Source organism: Emys orbicularis, chromosome 3 (assembly GCF_028017835.1).
Source record: "Emys orbicularis isolate rEmyOrb1 chromosome 3, rEmyOrb1.hap1, whole genome shotgun sequence".
Lineage (NCBI taxonomy): Eukaryota > Metazoa > Chordata > Testudines > Emydidae > Emys > Emys orbicularis.
In genome coordinates, this window is record NC_088685.1 from 178,071,207 (window position 1) to 178,092,904 (window position 21,698).

The 21,698-nt window shown below is 45.7% G+C and overlaps 1 protein-coding gene across 1 annotated transcript in view; it reads right to left on the minus strand.

Annotated features, from left to right (window-relative positions):
• Positions 1 to 4,383, minus strand: part of THADA (THADA armadillo repeat containing) — a 132,462-nt gene extending 128,079 nt beyond the window's left edge. The window contains exons 1-3 of the mRNA XM_065400810.1: positions 4,308 to 4,383; positions 2,307 to 2,401; positions 1,699 to 1,829 (exon numbers count right to left, since the gene is read on the minus strand). Of these exons, the coding sequence (XP_065256882.1) occupies positions 1,699 to 1,829; positions 2,307 to 2,401; positions 4,308 to 4,383 (302 nt within the window). The remainder of the gene's footprint in view (positions 1 to 1,698; positions 1,830 to 2,306; positions 2,402 to 4,307) is intronic.
• Positions 4,384 to 21,698: the final 17,315 nt, after the last annotated feature.

Sequence of the window (21,698 nt, forward strand, 5' to 3'; positions counted from 1 at the left end):
GCCACTTCCCGCAGCTCCCATTGGCTGGGAACGGCAAACCGCAGACACTGGGGGGTGAGGGGCTCCATGCCTATGAACGCTCCAGGTAAACAAAACGTCCAGGCCCGCCAGAGGCTTACTCTAATGGGCCAGGAACCAAAGTTTGCCAACCCCTGAAATATAGGGTTGGCTTATGAAAGGGTCATACAGTTTTTGCTATTTTTACCTAACCACCTTGGGGGGGGTCGGCTTATAAACGACGGGCTACGTGGAGCACATATCAGCTTAAATTCTCATATTGCTTACCTTGGATTCCTTTTTTTAATAGTATTTACTTGCCTTTCCTTAATGTTTTTAAAATTACTCCAAACCAAGACTCTGCAGAATTTGTTCATTCTCCTAGGATAGTATGAATAAAATCCCAGATAGATTAAAACTAAGTAGAGCCTGGATATGGCTATATCAAAATTTAACGGGCCTCTAAAAAACAGTGAGGTGCCTCTGTATAAGTTCTTCCCCACGCTCCCAGACCACCTACCCCAGAACTCCTTGAGATTTCAACCCCCCCCCAGCAAACTTCTACTCCCCACGACTCCTTGGGATTCTTGTTCCCTTCTATCCCTTCAGTAGACCCAAAAATGAAATCCTGATCCCAATGAAGTCAATAAGTGTTTTGTCAGGATTTCACCCACGGTTTTCCCACTAAGTCACTGCTGCACCAATTCCAAATCTCAAGCATCATACCTTAACCTACAGATCACCAGCAATAATGAGACCCACCTTGCAATGAGGTCAGTGGGAGTCTAGCCTGTATAAGGACCGAAGGATCAGGTCCATGCAGCTACAGAATTAGGAGCAGATGCTGCACAAAAATGTTTGGAGTTGAATTTCTATGCTTGCATGAGCCTAGGTCCACCAGCGCACATTTCATCACAAAATCAAGGCCTCGGGCTCTAATTCTGCAACTAGGTGCATGCACGCAAGTTCCCATGCCACACAGGCTCCCAATGACTTCAAGTCAATGGAGTTTTGCACAGCTACAGGAGGGACACCAGCACAGAATACATTGCACAACTGAAGCTTTATATTGTATGCTAGAGCACAGATAATTTCTTACTGCTTATGTTTTGGAGTGTATGAAATTAAAACATTTAAATACAGGATCCCAAACCACAAACATATCAAAAGGTGTAAAATTAATGAAAACCATACAACAGTACCTCCTAAGCATAAGCATGTGCCACCATAGCAGCTATCATAATAAAATTCTTTGTACTTAGATGGAACACAGACTCTAAGATTCATCTTTGACTGTGGAAATAAGTTTTATTTTCTACCCAAATGCCATTTTTAAGTTATATTTTAATATAGTTTATAGTACCCACATGTGTGTTACTTCTTTTTGTTTCACATTCTACCATTTCTAGTCATGGATTCCACCTCCAGACCATAAATCAAATAATTTACCTACTCAAATAAATCATATTCATCAACCAACATAAAGCTATCATTTCTACAGAAGCCAGCTAATTTTAAGGCAGAAAGGACAACCCACGTCCTTATTACAATAATAATGAATGTCAGTAATGGAACTATAATACAATAAAGTACCTGAAAGTTAAGTGAAATAGTCTGTGGCAGCAGACGTTCCTACTTAGCTAAAATTCTACTATTTTTGAAAAACAAAAAGGGTTTTTTATTTACTATCCAATTTGTTACCTTGCCAACACCTTTTTCAAGGGATTCTTTGCGCCCAGTGAAAAATACATCACTCCAACAACATCCAAACAGCATTTAATCATGGGGCTACATGCAGAGTTTCTATCCATCTTCTTCAATAATGTCACAATCTGTGATCAACAAATTAAAAACCATACAGAGTTTAAACTTTTGTTTATGTTCTCATACATAAAATAAATGAAATTCTCCTTTACCTAAAATTTCATTTTGCCAAATTTAAAAGAATTTACTTCACAAGTTTCTTTTTCTGCCACCAAATTTCAACTGTCAGAATAAAGGTTCAAAATTTTTTCCTGTTCTGTATTTTTTTCTGCTGGCAGACACCTCGCAGAGTCTGATTTCAGAGGCGCTGAGCACCTCCAACTCCCACTGAAGTCTATGAGCATTTCTGAAAAATCAGACTAAACTTTTAATACATTTGGAGAAATACCGACTGCTCTTTTAAACGGGTCCTAATAATGTTTAAAATGTACAAGACAAGTGTACATTAAAAATAGCTCTTGATATTAGGTGCCTAGAAAATTCCCAGGTATCATGATAAATTAGCAGTTACAATTTACCATTAATTAACATTAGCAAAGACTTACCTGTTTGATAGAGTAGATTTGATGGATACCATCAGACAGCTGTACACAGTGCAACAGCAGAGAAGCCAGATTTTGGTCTTCAGCATCTGCAAATGCTACATTTTATTTGGGAAAAGAAGCTCTCTTTAATCGGGAACCACATAATAAATAGTAGATTGATTTTCTGAACCAGTAAACAATTCATAATTATATCATATTTGTAACATATCACTATTGTTTTATCCTTTTCCCCCCTACACTTGATCTGTCACCCTCCCCAGCCTTTCATCATCATAACAATACTTAGCACTTATAAGAATACATTACATGTTCAATACCTTAACCCTTAGCCAAGTTCTTCACAGAGCAAAAATGACTGCACTTATATGAAAATAGTAGATAAACATTAAAGCCAGAATCAGCCCATTATTATTCTGCAAAAGAATCTGTGTGGATATAAGAATGTACTCCTACACATACTTTTACAGAACATAAGGAGGTGATCCTGAAAACACACTCACACATGCACGAATTTCATATTCATGTAATTTTTGTAAGAAAAATTAACAACCAAAGGGAAAATCCATGCTAAATGGGAAGTTCAACTAGACAAAACCCAATGCAAAGAAAAAAAGCAAAAGGAAACAGAAGCGCCAGTTCAGACCTCATTTTTAAAAAGTCACTTGGAGTGACTCAGAAAAGGGCCAACTGCAGAGCTTCTAAGACTAGAGTATGTAGGCATCAGCCCTGTAGAGAGAATTGCATAGGTAGACCACAGCACCTGGCCGCTTCTCTGTGCTGGGTCAGGGACACAGTGCCAAATACAGGAGAAAACATTCACCTCAGACTAATTTTGGTGGGCTGCTTGTTCCGTGTCCCTAAGGCCAACAGTGTGTCGTGTCATGTCATACACAAGGGTTTTGGGGAGAGGACAAGAAGCAGCAGCCCAGACCTAAGGACTAAAGGACCTGCTAGCAGCAGATTTCCATCCCAGAACACAAGAGTGATATGGAAGCAGGAGGGAGGTGCTCAAGTTTCTCTCACTCTATTTTAACTGATCCAAAAGCAGAACGGTCATTGAGGCCAAAAACTCAGAAGATTCTAAAAGGGACCGGACATGTACATGGACAACAAAACTATCCAGAGTTATTGTAATGAATGATAAAATTTTTGGAAGTGATATTAAACCACACGCTTTAGGGCGCAAGCCATTCTAACAATGCAGTCATTTGGACTCTGGCTGGAGACCTATGCTGCAATTTTACAGCCTCACAGCCTGAGCCCAAGTCAGCTGACACAGGTCAGCTGCGGATGTTGAACTACAGTATAGACATACCCTAAGATCAGGATGGAACTTAATGTCAGAAGCCGATCATCCCATATTTGATTAATGTGGTGTTTTTAACCTCCCTTAGAAGCATCTGCTTTTGGCCACTACTGGAGAAAAGATATTAGACTACATGGACCTCAGATCCATGTGTTAATTCCTATGTTCCTAATTGTAAGCTACAAAGTCAAAATTCTCAATAATATAAACATATTTGTCTTTATTACTAATTCCTTTTACAAAGACTACTGAAAACTTGTATCACATTTGATCACCAAACATACAACATTCTAAAAGTATCTGAACTACCTCTTCAAATCAAACTGGCCCTGGAAAATCCAAGAATCATGAGAAATACATGAATGCCCTATTTTGAAGTTATTTAAAGTCTCTTGTGTGTTTTTCTCCTTAGGAACCCTCTGCATCTTTATCATAGTCCTAAAAGGTCCATTCATACTTTAAACCATCCATTCACACCCATGAGTAACAGCCAAGATTCCTCAGAAGGAGGATGGAATAGGACTCCTTTGAAACCTGTCAAGCTAAAAAGCCTTTAAAAAATATATATATATATATATATATATTATTCTCAGGGACAAAGCATTTAAAAAAAAAATCTATTTTAGTAGCTATTCAGGTAATTCTACAAACAGACAAATTACACAAATTAATTTAGGGAAAAAAATAATACTTACACCGAAGTGTTTCAAGCTCTTGGCACTCAAGAACGAATGCATCAACTTGAATTTCTTTCTTCTTCTTCAAAACCATTTTTGTTTGATTAAAATGTAACCTACTTTAAAAAAAAGTTTTAAACTTTAGGACCTGCTAAAATACTGTTTCAAAGCATAATTAATTCACAGACAGTTTCATTTTTAGCTATTAACATTGATCTTCATTATTTTCCCTAAAATAGTTTGTTCTACTCCATTTTAATCTCCACAATCATTTTACAGGAAATGTAGTAAATTCACTGCTGTTTCATTTTGTCACTTTTAAGCACTTCAAGCTTTTCATCCAAAATTCACTGAGGATTCATGACACAAAATAGAAGACAAAAACCACAGCACAGGCCATGTCTATACTACCACTTATGTCAGCAAAACTTATGTCGCTCAGGGATGTGAAAAAACACCCCTCTGAGCAACGTAAGTTTTGTCAAGATAAGTGATACTAAGCTCCTCTCGCCGACATAGCTACTGTCACTCGTTACAAGTGGTTTAATTATGTCGACAGGAGAGCTCTCTCCCATTAGTACAGCTGTGCCGCAGTAAGATCTCTAGTGTAGATATAGCCACAGTCTCAAAACCAGTGGATGAAAGATAGGAACTATATAGCAATTTATACTGCACTCATCACCATGGTACCTGAGAACTGTAAGCCCTTGGAGGGCAGTTGGGCCATGTAATAGTGGCAGAAAACAATGATTAAAAATTGTTGGGAGAATAAGAATTAAAGAGCTAAATTTCAACTGGCCAAGGTCCTATCTCACTTAATGTTTAAGGCCAGCCTGTCCTGTATAAATGGGATATGAAATCCACCAGGCAAGGTCTTTTAGAGATCTACTAGTGTAGAGATGTCTGGGTTTCTAATAAAGAGTGTTAAGTAACAAACAAGCAGGGCTGCCCAGAGGATTCAGGGGGTCTGGGGCAAAGCAATTTTTGGGGCCCCTTCCATAAAAAAAAGTTGCAATACCATAGAATACTATATTCTCGTGGGGGGGCCCTGTGGGGCCCGGGGCAAATTGCCCCATTTGCCCCCCCCTCCCCCCCCCCGGGCAGCCCTGCAAACAAGTGACTTTTCACCAGTATTAAAAATATGTTTTAAAGCCCAATTACATGTTATTTGATGCAAAACTTTAAGAATTGGAAGGTGAATGTGATTGTAAATGGGGCACAGAGCCTTTCAGTTCTAGGTTAACAATTCAAAGTTTAGTCACCCACTTCACAAGAACTACCAGACTTTAATCCCCAAAACTATTATAACATGTAAGCAAACAAAACTGGTGAGTAAACTATTCTCTTGCCACCAGAGTTGCGACCACATCCACAAAGGGACTTAGGTGCCTAAATCTCAGATTTAAGAACCACTGTGATCCACAAAATCCTCCCTCTCTTGGTTGCTGCCTAATCCTGTAGGTACATAAAGTCACTCGACACCTATGTTTTCACTGTAAAAATCCCCTATGTGCCTAAGTAGCTGCATTTGGACATTCTACAGCTGCTTCAGGCATGCATCTGGATGCCTATCACATGCCTAAGCCCCAGCATCATCCTCAACTCTGGGAAAGATAAAAAGGGAGGCTGCTACCTCCTCCTCTGTCTAATCCAGGGGTCGGCAACGTTCGGCACGCAGCTCACCAAGGTAAGCACCCTAGCGGGCCGGGCCAGTTTATTTACCTGTTGACGCGGCAGGTTCGGCCGATCGCGGCCCCCACTCGCCGCGGTTCGCCGTCCTGGGCCAATGGGGGCGGCGGGAAGCGGCACGGGCCAAGGGATCGGCCGAACCTGCCGCGTCAGCAGGTAAATAAACTGGCCCGGCCCGCTAGGGTGCTTACCCTGGCAAGCCGCGTGCCGAATATTGCCGACCCCTAGTCTAATCTTTAGCCCACTGGTTAGGGTACCTACCTGGCATGAGAGAGACGCCAGTTCAATTCCCCTTCTGCCCAATAAGAAGGGGTTTGAACAGGGATCTTCTAGCTCTCAGATGATTGCTTCAATCCCTGGACTAAGGGATATTCTGATGTAGGTGTCTCATTCTACTTTAATTAAATACTTAAATATTAATTGGGGCACAGAGAGTGAGAATCACTCTACAGTCCAGTGGTTAGAGCATTCACCTGCAAAGCGGGAGACCCCCGTTCAAATTTTTTCTTCTCATTAGCTAGATAATGTATCACATCCCAGTTGAGTACCCTAACCACCAGACTAAGTTTTATAAAGGAGGCTTCTTCTTCTCCCACCCAGCTGTTTTGCGTTGAGTGAGAATGGCACCTGGCTAACAAGAAACGGCTTAGCCGCCTGACTCCAGGAGAGAGATTTCCAGCTGTGGATCGCAACCCGAGACATTTCCCTACCACCCAGACTTCGGCAATGAACTCTGTGAGAGGGGCAACGCTTAGGACACGCCCTTTTCATCAGCATTTTCTACCGGGTAGCCTAGGCAGCTCCCCATCTAACTTACTGGCTTTTGCAGATCCCATCCTCTAGTACCTACCTCTCCCCACGCATTGCATAGGGAGGCTAGGCGGGTAACTCAGCTTTTGTGGATTCCAGTGATTTTCAATGCGCCTAAAAGTTAGATGTTACTATGCTCAACATCAGAATGCCTAAGTCCCTTTGTGGATCCTGACCCTGGTTCCTCCATATCAGTATTGAGGCAGATTATCAAGGCAGTGTGGGGAAGCTAGTATTGCCACTGCCTATGCCATTGTGTGGGTCCGTGAACAGCAATACTTTGACAAAACAATGACACAGAAGTGTTCCTTTTTGTAGATTGTAGTGACTTTTTCCAGGCAGACTGTCGGAGAAGAACACAATTTATAATTTAACACAGTTAGCTTGGCTTGGTCACTGAAGGTGTGGAGGAAGGGTCAAATTGTCTCATTTGAGTCTATAGAAAAAGAATAAACCAATCTTGTCCTTGAAAATCCCAAGAATTTAAATAACACTTCCATACACTGAGGGCTAATTTGACTGATCTCTCTTCATTTAAAAAAAAAACTTAAATTTACTGTTAAGGGAGGCAATGGATAGGGCACAGCACAGGGGGGCAGGACACCCAAGTCTCATTCTTGGCATTACTATCCAAATCACTTAGGATGAGCTCCACAAACAGACTCAGGCATTGAAACACTGAGTGTCAGAGCACCCAACTTTAAGGTGCCTAGAAAAGTCACAGGATCCACACTGCCACCCACAAAGCTGAATAAGGCGCCTAGGCTCCCTATGCCAGTGGTTCTCAAAGCCGGTCCGCCTCTTGTCCATGGAAAGCCCCTGGCAGGCCGGGACGGTTTGTTTACCTGCCGCGTCCGCAGGTTCGGCCGATTGCGGCTCCCACTGGCCGCGGTTTGCCTCTCCAGGCCAATGGGGGTGGTGGGAAGCGGCAGCCAGCACATCCCTCAGCCCGTGCCACTTCCCGCGGCCCCCATTGGCCTGGAGCGGCGAACCGCGACCAGTGGGAGCCGCGATCAGCCGAACCTGCAGACGCGGCAGGTAAACAAACCGGCCCGGCCTGCCAGGGGCTTTCCCTGAACGAGCGGCGGACTGGCTTTGAGAACCACTGCCCTATGCAATGAACAGGGAGAGATAAGCACTTTAGCATGTGATCCACAAAAGCCAGCATGCAGGGTGTGGAGCTGCCTTAAGCTAGCCAATGGGAGATGCCTACGAGAAAGGCGTGTGCTAAGTGCCATCCCTCTCACAGAGGCTGGCCTGAGTCCAGGCTGCAGGAAGGTGCCTATCTTCGGTTGAGAACTGGAGTCACTCAGTTTAGGCACCTAAGCCACTTCTTGTGGGAATGAGTTAGGTACCTGCCTCACTACACAAAAAATGGCCAGAGGAGGAGGAGGTGATGGGACAAGAGAGAATGGAAATATCGAGAATAACACTATAATTTAGTGGTTAGGGAACCCACCTGGGAGGTAGGGGACGCGCTTCAAACCCTCTTGTTCCAATCACTCATTATTTATCCACAGTGGAACAGCTTCAAAAGGAGAGACTGAGAGAGCCCCATATCAAAATATCTCATCGCTCAATGGTTAGAGCACTCTCCTGAGGGACGGGAGACCCCTGTTCAAATCCTTTCTCCCCTTCTGGCAGAGGGGGGAAATTGAACCTGGGTCTTCTACATCCCAGGCAAGTGCTCTATTCACCAGACTAAATATTACAAGGTGGGCAGCACCACCTCCAGCCAGATTTGGAATGGGACCTGATTCAGTAGGCATGCTTGAAGGCCACCTACGGGATCAGGCCCTCTATGCAACTTAGGTGGCTGAATGTCTATCTTCCCATTTTCTGAATCACTCTGGGCTTAGATGGGAAACAGACATCCAGATGCCTACAGTGGGGCAGCACAGGGCACGGCCCAGGCTCTAAAACTTAGGTGTCTCAGGGATTTTTACAGTGCAAAGTTAGGTTCACAGTGAGTTTTGGCACCTACAGGGTTATGCAGCAGCCATTTAAGAGCTTCATGGACTGCATTGGTGCCGTACACAGGGACTTAGGTGCCTAACTCTGGACTTTAGATACCTAAGTTGTTTTGTGGATTGCACCCTTAGGCAATCTGAGCTGAAAGGTTATCAGTAAAACTGTAAGACTTACTGTTTGTAAAACACTGAGAACTACTGATGAAAAATGCCATAAGTGCTCCGTATTATTAAAAACAATTTAAAAAACTGTTTCCTTTCAAAGTTAGGTTTCCTGTATCCCATTTACTTTTCAGCTGCTAGCTGGCCAAGATGTAAGTCCCAGGTTGTACCAGTTTCCATTCTCCAGACACATACAATAGATCAGCGGCCACTTTAATTAATACCTTATCTACACCAGGCATTTTAGTCTCCATCATTCACCACCTGTGCAATTCCAGGTGATTGCAATGGTTAGATGACACTGTGGCAAAAGTGCCTTGGTGTCCACTGCCACCAACAGAAAACGATAGTATCCTACTTATCATATCATAATCACGGTCAGCGGGGACTAAGAAGCCAGATACAACCTCTTATGCCAAGGCTACCCTAGCAGTTTTTGAGATGAATAATTTGTGGAGAAAGAAAACATGATTTGGGACAGGAAGAGTCTCCTCCCAGAGAAGAGATTGATTTTATTTATACTAAATGCATAATATTAGTGCAAATCTGTGCACGTGAAAGAGAAAAAGATCATGATTCGAGGGCTTCAGTAACTCAGCCAGAGGTTATGGGTCTATTACAGGAATGGATGGGTGAGGTTCTGTGGTCTGCAAAGTGCAGAAGGTCAGACTTGTTGATCATGAATGGTCCCTTCTGACCTTAAAGTCTATGAGAGCCAAAAACTACTTTTAGGAAGTAACTTTAGGACTGTAATATTGAAAAAAAATTATTAAAGCTAATGTTTAAAATCAATTTTACACAAGTTAAGAAGGAAGGTACTGTACATCTGGGGTCAGGCTTGAGTTATGAGAGGTACTACACGTCCACAGCACCTTTCATTTAAGCATCTTGAAGTTCTCTACAATACCAATTTTAGAGATGGGGAAACTGAAACACATAGTGAAGAGCTAAATTTTCTCCTGGCCTCAAAATGTACTTGGACATGCATACCTACCCAGTTGTGCCCCAAAATGAGATTACTTCTTACGCAGCCAAATGCCTCAGAGACCACATAGATAAAGATCTGGCCTTAAGCAAACAGGCCAAGATAAATAAATGACAACATCATGGAAGAGGACCCAGGAATCTAGCATTCTAGTTCTTTGCTCTTCACCTACAACGTACACTTTCCAGTCACCCTGCAGGCAAGGGCATGAATGCAAGAGCACCAGGGAATTAACACTCTCCTTCTCCCCATCACCAGAAGAAACAGAAGAACGCATTTACCCCCATCACCTGCATTTACCCCCCTTCTCCACATCACTAGGGAAAGGGGCTGGACCTGTGACCCCCATGCCTCCGGGGCATTTATCCCCCCCCCATCTCCCCAACACCAGAGAAAGGGGCTAGACCTGTGACTCCACACCCCTGAGACATTTATCCCCCCATCCCCAGGGAAAGGGGCAGGACCTGCGCCTCCCACCCCTCCGGCGCATTTACCCCCATCACCTGCGCCCCCCAGCACGTGGGTTTCACTGAGACGCGCCCCCCTTACCCGATGGGGACGCTGGCTCTGCACCCAGTCTCTGCTGCCGCCTCCTGGCCACCCACCCACACTGCCTCCGTCCCCAGGCGGGGCTCGGTCAGGTTCCGGCCGGGCCACGTGTTGTCCCCGCTGAGGGAGGGGCCGGGACGCGGAACCAAACCGCGGCAGCTGTGAGTGACGCACGCTGGCCCTCCGGCTTTCGGTACAGCGACTGACTGACAGATCCCGCTCGCCAATTACGACACAGACACTACCCTTTGGCCTCCAGGAGAGGCGGGGCTTAGAGCCCTTCCGTTAGCAGGATAAGCTCCGAAGCTAAGCGGTGCTGCTAAGGGACAGGACGTGGATGGGAGAACTGTCAATCAAGTGGGCTGAGGGCTTGTCTACACAGGAAACTTATCGTGCACTTATCACCATGGTATCTGAGAACCGTATCCCCTTGGAGGGCAGTTGCCCCTTTACCTCTTTTTCCAGATAGATCCATAGACTGAAAGTTCCTCAGTCTCAAAATCAGTGGATGAAAGCTAGGAACTATATAGAAGTGTAAGTGCCTGCAGCAGCACATAGCTTGTGACTGTTCAGGAAGCAGAATAAGCTATATCTGTAAAACTGTATTGGGTTAACAAAAAAAAATCACCCCAAATAGTTACATAGCTTTTCTTAGGGTTACCATATTTCCACAAGCAAAAAAGAGGACATGGGGGGGGAGGAGCCCCGCTCTAGCCCCGCCCCCATCCACTCCCTCCCACTTCCCACCCCCTGACTGCCCCCCTGAGAACCGCCAACCCCCCCCCCCCCGCTCCTTGTCCCCTCACTGCCCCCTCCTGGGACCCCTGCCACTAACTGCCCCCTAGGACCCCACCCCCTATCTAAGCCTCCCTGCTTCTTGTCTCGTGAGAACCCCCCTAGGATCCTACCTGTCCCCTGACTGCCCCAACCCTTATCCACACCCCCACCCCATATTCACACCCCCGCCCCCAGACAGACCCCCGGGACTCCCATGCCCTATCCAACTGCTCCCCGCCCCCTGACAGGACCCCCAGAACTCCCAACCCATCCAACCCTCTCTGTTCCCTGCCTGCCTCGACCCCTCACCACACCTCTGCCCCCCTGACAGACCCCCCAGAACCCCAGACCCATCTAACCCCCTCTGCTCCCTGTCCCTGACTGTCCCAACCCCTCTCCACACCCCTGCCCCCCTGACAGCCCCCCCCGAACTCCCGACCCATCCAACCCCCCCTCCCTGTCCCCTGACCAGGGCCGGCTTTAAAGAGCCCAGGAATCAGGCTGCGCTCTGGCTGGAGCTCCGGCCGAGGTTGCGGGGCTTGGGGCTGGGCCGGAGGTGCTCGGCCGGGGCTGGTCCGGCGTGCTCGGCCGGAACCGGGGCTGCTGCCCTAGGGCCCGAGCCGGGCCGGGCCGGAGCTGCTGGGACCGGGGGTGCTCGGCCGGCGCCGCTCAGCCGGGGCAGGGCTGGCGCGCTCGGCTGGAACCGGGGCCGCCGCCTTGGGGCCCAAGCTGGGCCGGAGCCACAGGGGCCGGGGCCGGCGCTCGGCCGAAACCGGGGCCGCCGCCCTGGGGCCCAAGCCGGGCCGGAGCCGCTGGGGCCAGGGCCGGAGCCGCTGGGGCCGCCGGGCGCCGCTCGGCCCGGGCCGGAGGGAGCCGCTCGGCCAGGGCCGCGCCTCCCCAGAGCGCTCCTCCTCGCGTCCCCCCCGCCCCAGCCCCAGCTTACCTGCTGCTGCCTCCCGCCTGCCCCTGCTTCTTTTCAGACTTCCCGCGAAGATCTGATTCGCGGGAAGCGGGGGAGGGGGAGGAGCAGGTGGGTGGAGCGTTCAGGGGAGGGGAGGAGGGGGAAGACAGCTGTGGGGCTGGACGGCGTGGTAAGGCTTCAGGGGATGGGGGGAGCCAGGAAGGGGCTTTGGCTGCCGAGCGGCGCTTGGCCACCGCTTTTCTGTCCATAAATAGCCGACCGGGGGGAAATCCCGGACATTTTTAGATTTTTAAAAATCCCCCCTGGACGGCTATTTATAGACCGAAAAGCCGGACATGTCCAGGGAAATCCGGACATATGGTAGCCCTACTTTTCTAGTATGGCCCATTGCTTAGTGGGGTCAATGGTGTGGAGTGCCATGCAGTGGTGGTACTGCGCACTGTGCTATAGGCAAATGGTGTCATTTTTAGAGTTTGATATAAAAATCCATTCCTGATTGCTGCAGTAGTAAAAATTGGCTCTGAATTTCATTCACAGAATCCATGTGTCAGACACTTGGGCCCATGACTTGGAACACCTCTATTAGAATTCACCTCCTGGTCTCTGTCTTCCCAGGATCCACTAGCAGCAGAAGATGTTGGTTTGTTCCAAAACCTAGGTTTCATTTGAATATCCTCCATGTGACATTTCCATTAAAATTACCCTGTATTATTTTTCCATACAAGTTGAGGTTTTCCAATTGCAGTGTGAGTGTAAATTCAGTTGGTGCAATTTAGGCAGCCAGTTTTGAATATTTGACCCTATTGTAATATCACTTCAGTTGCAATCAGCACTAACACAAGTTAAAGCAATGGCTCTCCACCTTTCCAGACTACTGTACCCCTTTCAGGAGTCTGATTTGTTTTGCATACCCCCAGATTTCACCTCACTTAAAAATTACTTGCTTACAGAATCAGACATAAAAATACAAAAGTGCCACAGTACATGATTATTGAAACGTTGCTTACTTTCTCATTTTTACCATATAATTATAAAATAAATCAATTGGAATATAAATATTGTACTTACATTTCAATGTATAGTATATAGAGCAGTATAAACAAGTCATTGTCTGTATGAAATTTTAGTTTGTACTGACTTCACTAGTGTTTTTTATGTATCCTATTGTAAAAGTAGGCAAATATCTGGATGAGTTATGTACCCCCTGGAAGACCTCTGCATATCCCCAGGGGTACGCGTAGCCTTGGTTGAGAACCACTGAGTTAGAGCACCCTCTTTAGACTGGAAGGGCTACTAAGAATATGCTCTCTGTAGGGTCTTCACTATGCATGATGACTAAACTTCTATGTTTTATACTGATGCTTTTAACTATTGTTAGAGTACTCAACGGATTGGTACTTAAATAGAAATCATATAAGTTAGAATGTTACCTCTTTCTCCAGGCCAAATTCCATTGTGGGTAGTTCTGAAGCCTACTGTAACTGAACCACCCTCCTGAATTTCAACTGGATATGGCATTCATCACTTCCGACCTTAGGCTGTCATGTAGCATTGCTGTATGCAACAGTTACTTAGGTTTTGCCTCAGAGGTGAATGCATTTCGCTATGATGAAGTGATCCACATCAGTAGAAAATCAGTGCTCAGCACTTTTGCCAGATAGATCCTTAAACTGAAAGTTCCTCATATCGGGCTTTCAGTCTGTTTTGTACATTGTGAAGTGCCATATAAAAATACAGTAACACTGTCTGAAAACTGCCCTCCGATTGCACAAGTTTATTTTATGTCTCCTGACCAACAAAATTTGAGGTGTTCACCACCAAACAAATAGCACTCTGCTTGTCATCTTGTCACCTGTACACCTCTTAATAAAACTGTAAAACTAATAAAACAAAACTAAAGTTGATTCTGCTTTAGCGAGCTAAGTAGATGTTACTTTGCTGTGCAAACATTCCCCATTCAGGTGTCAAATGGGATGGATTTTGTTAGATTGCAACTCCTGTACAGTGTGTCTTGCACCGTTTCCCATACCCATACAGTAACTGGGACCCTATAACACTTTTATAAGTATCAAATAAATAATTTTCAAACAACAGAACATCAAATGAGGATGATCTTTCCTCTTTCCAATCAGTGATTTACAGTGGATGAGGGTCCTTTCTCCAAACAGAGATAAGCAGCCTTATGTTTGCTGCAGTCCTTACACAGGTGAACTTCTCATTAAAAACTGCATCATTGACACTTGACATTGGACACTGTCAATGTGAAGGACTATGGAGTAATATAACATAATTCCTGTTTTCTGGAGCCCTCGTGAAAATAACATCCCAGTGAGGAAAACTAATTATATTTGAACTCTGTGTCAGACATTGGTTTATCTGTTCTTATCACCTGGCAGTAATTTTCTCTAGGGGCCTAATTCTAAGTCCAGTGAAGTCAATGGTAGTATTTCCCTAGACTTCAACAAACTTTGGATTAAGCTCTAAAATTTAAGTTTAATTTCTATAGAGTCTTCTGATCTCTAACAGAATGGCCTGAGGGAAAAATAATATTTTTCTCCTGTTGTAATTTATCTATACATTCATATCTGGGAGATTGACATAATCACCTTGGTACCTTATATTCTGTGTTGCAGTTTCCCTCTTCCAACATGAGACTCTTCTGTCTCCAGCTTCTAAGGCCTTTTGTACACTACAGAGTTTTGTCAGCAAAATGCACCTTTTGGCAGCAAAACAGTGGAGGTGTACACACTGCAATGGCACTTTTGGTGACAAAATTCTTCAGTTTTGGCAACAAAATAAAACAACCTCTACAAGAGAGGTTTTTTTGCGGCAATGTTTTAGCAACAAAGTGCCAGTGTAAACATGGTGTTTAGTTCTGTCTCTGTGATAGCTCAGTGGTTTGAGCATTGGCCTACTAAACCCAGGGTTGGGAGCTTAATCCTTGAGGGGGCCATGTAGGGATGGATCTGGAGCAAAAATCAGTACTTGGTCCTGCTAGTGAAGGCAGGGGGCTGGACTCAATGACCTTTCAGGGTCCCTTCCAGCTCTATGAGATAGGTATATCTCCATATATTTATTTTAAATGGTTTCCAGGAGATGTTCCACAATGCCCATCCTGACCGCTATGGTCAGCAGTTCGAACTCCGCTGCGCTGCAGCCCAGTGAACAACCACCCCCTCCGCCTTTAAAGCCCTGTGAATTTTTTAAATTCCATTTCCTGTTTGCTCGGTGTGGAGAGCTCACATCACATCTTCCCAGCTGACCACGGCGGCTCCACATGGCAAGCAGTCTCCCACTTGGATCAATGCAGAGCTGTTGGATCTGCTTAGTATTTGGGGAGAGGGGGCTGTCAAGTCCCAGCTGTGCTCCAGCTGTAGAAATTTTGATACCTACGGGCAGATTTCTTGTGGCTTGTGTGAAAATGGGTATGATCGGGACACAGTGCAGTGCAAAGCAAAGATAAAGGAGCTGAGGAAAGCGTACCAGAAGGCAAGGGAGGCAAACCGTCACTTCGGTGCTGCACCGAAGGCCTGCCGATTCTATAAGGAGTTGGACACTATCCTCAGTGGTAACCCCACCTCCACCACCGAGAGCTCCATGGATACTTTGTCAGAGCTAGAGGCAGCAGAAAGTGAACCTAACCCAGAGGATGAAGTTGTGGACGAGCAGGTGGAGTTAGAGGATGATTTAGAGCACATGATGGGGTTGGCAGGTGGGTCAGCCAATCAAGAACTGTTCTCCACTCTGGAGTAGTCTAGCCAGTCCAGTGAGCAAGAAGCGGAAGAGGAGACCCCTGGTAAGTGGGGTTTTTTTTTTGAGTTGATGGTGCTCAGTTACATGCCGTCCAGCTTTCATTTGCTTTGAGTACTGCGTAAGTGGGTCAAGGGATAGAAATGTAAAAGGCTAGCTGTGTTTCTGTGTGCTGCACATTTCCCTATGCAGCTAAGCAGTACAGCAGAACTGTATGTTGATGCACACCGAGATTTTATGGGAATCCTTCAGAGAAATCTCTAGGAAACTTTACTGGAGGTCCTCGGCAATCCTCTGCCAGAGGTTCCTTGGCAGAGCTACTTTGTTCCTTCCCTCATTGAATGAAACTTTCCTATACCACTCTGCAATCACTTATGCAGGGACCAAAGTGGCACACAGGCGAGCAGCATAGAGACCGGGTCAGAAGCCACAAGTGTGCAGCAGATGTAGCCTTGCTTCCTTGGTTACCCTCAGGAGTGAGATATCTGCTTCAATGACCCCCGCCTATGGAAAAGGGTTGGAGAATTTACAATATTGTCCCTAGTTGCCTGCACCATAACCCTTTCATAAGCACCACTGCTGTTTACCCCAGAACGCCCCGCCCCCTCCCATCGCACCTTGGGCTAAACTCACCATGTCTGGGGTGTTTGTCAAGTTGTGTGCTTGCCAAGGGACAGTGAGAAAGTTCTTGGTATGTTATAAGAGGTGTGCTAAACTGTAATGATTCAATGCTGTGCATGAACTAATAACCATGCTTCTGTGTATTGTTTCTTGTGCTTCTGCAGATGTGGCTTTCAGGGGAACCCCCTACACACCAACGGAGCGCCTCCACCAGATTAGAAAGCATCTAAGATGGAGGAAGCAGAAGATGTTCCAGGAGGTCCTGCAATACTCTGATGCAGAAAAAAGGGAACACAGGGGGTGGGGAGAAATTGAAAGGCAGAACAGAAGAGAAAATCAGGACTTGTTAAGAACGCCACTGAGTGGATGATAAAAGTAATGGAGTAGCAAACAGAGATGCTTAAGTCACTCACAACGCTGCAGTCAGAACAGATATGTGCCTACCATCCCCAGCAGCACATTCAGAACTGTTTTTCATATCCCACCCCCCAAACTCCATCCGCACATTCCCTTATGCTTTCCAGAACTTCTCAGTTTCCCATTCACTCCACCGCCTCTGACAATTTTCAAAATGATAGCTGGACCTACACACAGCTCTGATGGTCTGCCCTTCCCTGGTCCCTTCTTTTCCCACCAAGCATTTGTGTGTGTGTTGATTGTTTAATAAAAACAAAGAATCTGAAAGATAAACTGATCTTTATTTGTGTCTTACAAATTGTGATATCAGGTGACAGCAAGACATACACAGGCAGTTTAATCATTTGCTTACTGAGATCCTAGACCACAAATCATCACAAGTGTTTCCTAACACAACTTGATTTAATGAAGCATTGCAGTTTGTAGCATAGAAATATACATTCTTGGTTCTCATTCTCAAAGTGTTGCCTCAAAGCTTCCCTGATTCAAATTGTCCTCCATTGTGCCCCTCTAATAGCCCGGGTATCAGGCTGCTCAAAATCAGCTTCCAGGCAGTGTGCCTCAGCAATCCACCCCTGAGCAAACCTTTCACCCTTAGCTTCACAAATATTATGCAAAATACAACAGGCAGCTATGACCAAGGGAATATTAGCCTCATTGAGGTCTAACCTGCCATAAAGGCATTGCCAGCATGCTTCTAATCTGCCAAACGCACATTCCAGCTCCTTCTGCACCTACTCAGCCTATTGTTGAAGCGCTCCTTACTGCTATCCAGGTTTCCCTTGTAACGCTTCATGAGCCATGGGAATAAGGGATATGCTGGGTCTCCCAGGATCACTATGGGCATTTCACCATCCCCCTCTGGAATCTTCTGGTCTGGAAAGAAAGTCACCCTTGCATAGTGGTGGGCAACCTGCAGCCCGTGGGCTGCACGCAGCCCGTGAGGGTAATCTGCTAGCGGGACGCCAGACCGTTTGTTTACATTAGCACGGCTGCCCGCAGCTCCCAGTGAACCGCGGCCACTGGGAGCTGCGGGCGGCCATGCAAATGTAAACAAATGGTTCAGAGGCCCGCCACTGGCTTGCCCACCACTGCTCTTGCAGCTTTCTGTACAGGCCAGTGTTCCTGAAAATATGTGAATCATGCACCTTCCAGGACAATCCAGCATTTATGTCAGTGAAATGCCCACTGTGATACACAAGCACCTGCAACACTATGGAGAAGTATCCCTTTCTATTGATGTACTCCATTGCAAGGTGATCCGGTGCCAAAATTGGGATATACGTGCCATCTACCGCCCCTCTGCAGATAGGGAAACCCATTTCTGCAAAGCCATCCACTATTTCACGCACATTGCCAATTGCAATTAATGGCCCTGCACACTTGCATTAATGCAGCCCCGACAGTCGACTTCCCGATTCCAAACTGATTCACGACTGACCAGTAGCAGTCTGGAGTTGCCAGCTTCCACACTCCAATCGTCATGTGCTTCTCCACTAAGAGGGAAGCTCTCATTTTGGTGTCCTGGTGCCAGAGTGGGGGGTAAGCTCCGCACACAGTTCCAGGAAGGTGGCTTTCCGCATCTGAAAGTTCTGCAGCCACTGCTTGTCATCCCAGACCTGCATAACGATGTGATCCTACTACTCAGTGCTAGTTTCCCAAGACCAAAAGTGACAATCCACCTTGTACAGCTGCTCCGTGAATGCCAAAAGTAATCATATGTTACTCCTATCCCTGTCACACAGCAGTTCAGACAAGTCTGAATCCTGTTTAGTTAGGAACTTTATGATTAACTGCACTGCCATCCACGATGTGTTAATGACATTTAACAGAGCAGTAGAGAGCAGTGTGGGATCCATACTTTCACATAGATTTAGTAGGCGGACAGCAAACAAGGGCCATTGAAAAATGCTGTGAACTGCAGTCGGACGCTTATGGAATACTGGAATAGAAAACAGTGCATCATGGAACGTTGAGCCCACACCAATTATGCGCTATGATCCTCTCCACCAACCCACAAGTCCTAGTGGCACAAGGTGGTGAATAGCACTGTGGGATAGCTATCCATAGTGCACTGCTATCACTGTTGTTGCTAGAGCACCAAGTGTGGATGCACTCTACCAACAGAGGGAGCATATTGTGATAACATGCAATAGCGATGTTATTATAGCGCTTTTTGGTCGTCAAAATAACTTTTGTCAACAAAACTCTGTACTGTAGACGAGGCCTAATATAGCCCTCCAACCCCAGTCATATAGTTTGTCCTCTCCCCGGGTAAACATAGAATCCAACAAAAGAAATCAGCTTTCAATTCTTCAGTCATAGATTCATAGATTCCAAGGCTGGAAGGGAGTGTTGTGATCATGTAGTCTGATCTCCTGTATAACACAGGTCATAGAACTTCTCCAGAATAATTACAAGTGCAATGCTCAGCTCAATTTCTGCACATCCTTTTGGCTCTCCTCAAGGGTTCCCCAATCATTCTCATATTAGGGCTTCTCATCTCTCTTCCACTAGGCTCCCCAAGTACCTTGCTATCAGAACTCCAGCAATGGATTTCTTGGCTCTTCTAGAGTCTCCTTTCTGACCTATTGTTAACCTGAACAAGTGATGCCTATGTCTGTTTGCATAAAGGAGTCATTGTGGGGATGAAGAGGATTTTCTGTTTTTAGTGCTAGTTTAGGAGAGATGAGGTAAATTCATAATTAAATGCCAAAAGTCTCATGGAAATTGATTATTTAAAGCAATACACAATTTCACCACTCTGTGGCACCATGCAATAGAAAAGAATCTTTGCACCTTTGAAGGGACACTAAAAACCTTGAGATTGTATTTTTTGTATGCAGAAAAAGACTTTACTCACAATTGACATTTCTGTAAACCTTTTCATCCAATGGTCTCAAAGCACCTGAGAAATATTTAAAACTATTTCTATAAAACCCTAATTTCATCCATCACTGAAATGCAGGTTGTATGCTTTAAATAGAACACAATGTGACAAGTCAGGACAGCAACTAGAGCTGGTCAAGAAAAAAAAAATTCCACAAAAACTTTTAAATTGAAATAATTGTCAAAATGTTGATGAATTTGCAAAATTTTCCATTTAGTTGAAAAGCCATTTTCCATTAAGAAAAGTTTGACAGAAGATTTTAATAGAATCATAGGACTAGAAGGGACCTCGAGAGGTCATCTAGTTCAGCCCCCTGCACTCATGGCAGGACTAAGTATTATCTAGACCATCCCTGACAGGTGTTTGTCTAGCCTGCTCTTAAAAATTTCCAATGATGAAGATTCCACAATCTCCCTAGGCAATTTATTCCAGTGCTTAACCACCCTGACAGTTAGGAAGATTTTCCTAATGTCCAACCTAAACCTCCCTTGCTGGAATTTAAACCCATTGCTTCTTGTCCTATCCTCAGAGGTTAAAAAGAACATTTTTTCTCCCTCCTCCTTGTAACAACCTATTATGTACTTGAAAACTGTTATCATGTCCCCTCTCAGTCTTCTCTTTTCCAGACTAATCAAACCCAATTTTTTCAAACTTCCCTCATAAGTCATGTTTTCTAGACCTTTAATCATTTTTGTTGCTCTTCTCTGGACTTTCTCCAATTTGTCCACATCTTTCCTGAAATGTGGCGCCCAGAACTGAACGCAATACTCCAGTTGAGACCTAATCAGCATGGAATAGAGCAGAAGAATTACTTCTCATGTCTTGCTTATGTAACCCTTCTGCCCATCTGAGTTGGCAGCAACAAGGGTCGGGTTCAGTATCTAGGGGTTCCGTTTCAATAACACAATGCAAAACCAGCTCGAGTCCCCACCCAGTGATCTGGGATAATTACATACCACCCCCCAGGAGCCTCTAAGAGGAATACTTCCCCTCTCGCAAGCACGGAGTCTGAGTGTAGCAAAATCCTTTTAATAAAGGAGGGAAACAATGCGGCATTATGTTGGGGAAACACCACAAACAGGATTCATAACACAAACCATGAGCAAAAGACCCACCCCCAAGTAAGTTTGGCAGTGTCCTTTTCCCCTCAGGGTCTTAAGTCCAGCAACCCAAAAAATCACCCAAAGTCCCAAAAGTCCAACACCCCAAAAGTCTCTTGAGTCCAGCAACCCAAAAAATCACCCAAAAGTCCAACAACCCAAGTCTCTGTCCCTGGTCAGTGCAGCCCCAGAGTTCAAAAGTTTATCTGCAGAGTTTTACCTCCCAGCCTGGGTGGAAATGGGGGGATACACAGGGGTGTTAAGGGGCACCGTACGTAGTCCGAGGCCGACTGCCCCGCCTCTCCGTGGGGTTCTGCTGCAGTCTTCACCGCCAGCCGCTCTGCTCCACCAGCCGTCCCGTGAGCTGCTCCAGCTGTTCCGCAAACTGCTGCACTTCGCCAGCCACTCCACTTGCCATCCCATGAGCTGCTCCAGCCGTCCCATGAACTGCTCCGCTCCGCCAGCCACTCCGCTCTCCTCCGCTCCACTCCACCAGCATTCCATGAGCCGCTCCAGCCGTCCCGCTAACTGCTCTGCTCCACCAGCCACTCAGCAATATATCTTCAGCCCCCCCCCAGCACTCAGTGATTTCAGCTCTTAGTAATTTTAGCTCTTTAGTTATTTCAGCTTGTAGTAGGAGAGCCTCAGTGCTGGTGCACTATTGGCCCAAAGTGAATTCAGCTCAGCAGTCTGTAACTAGACTCCTAATAGAATCAAAATTAGCTCTGATATTCCACAGTGGAGAAAGGAGGCAGTGTAATTGGTAT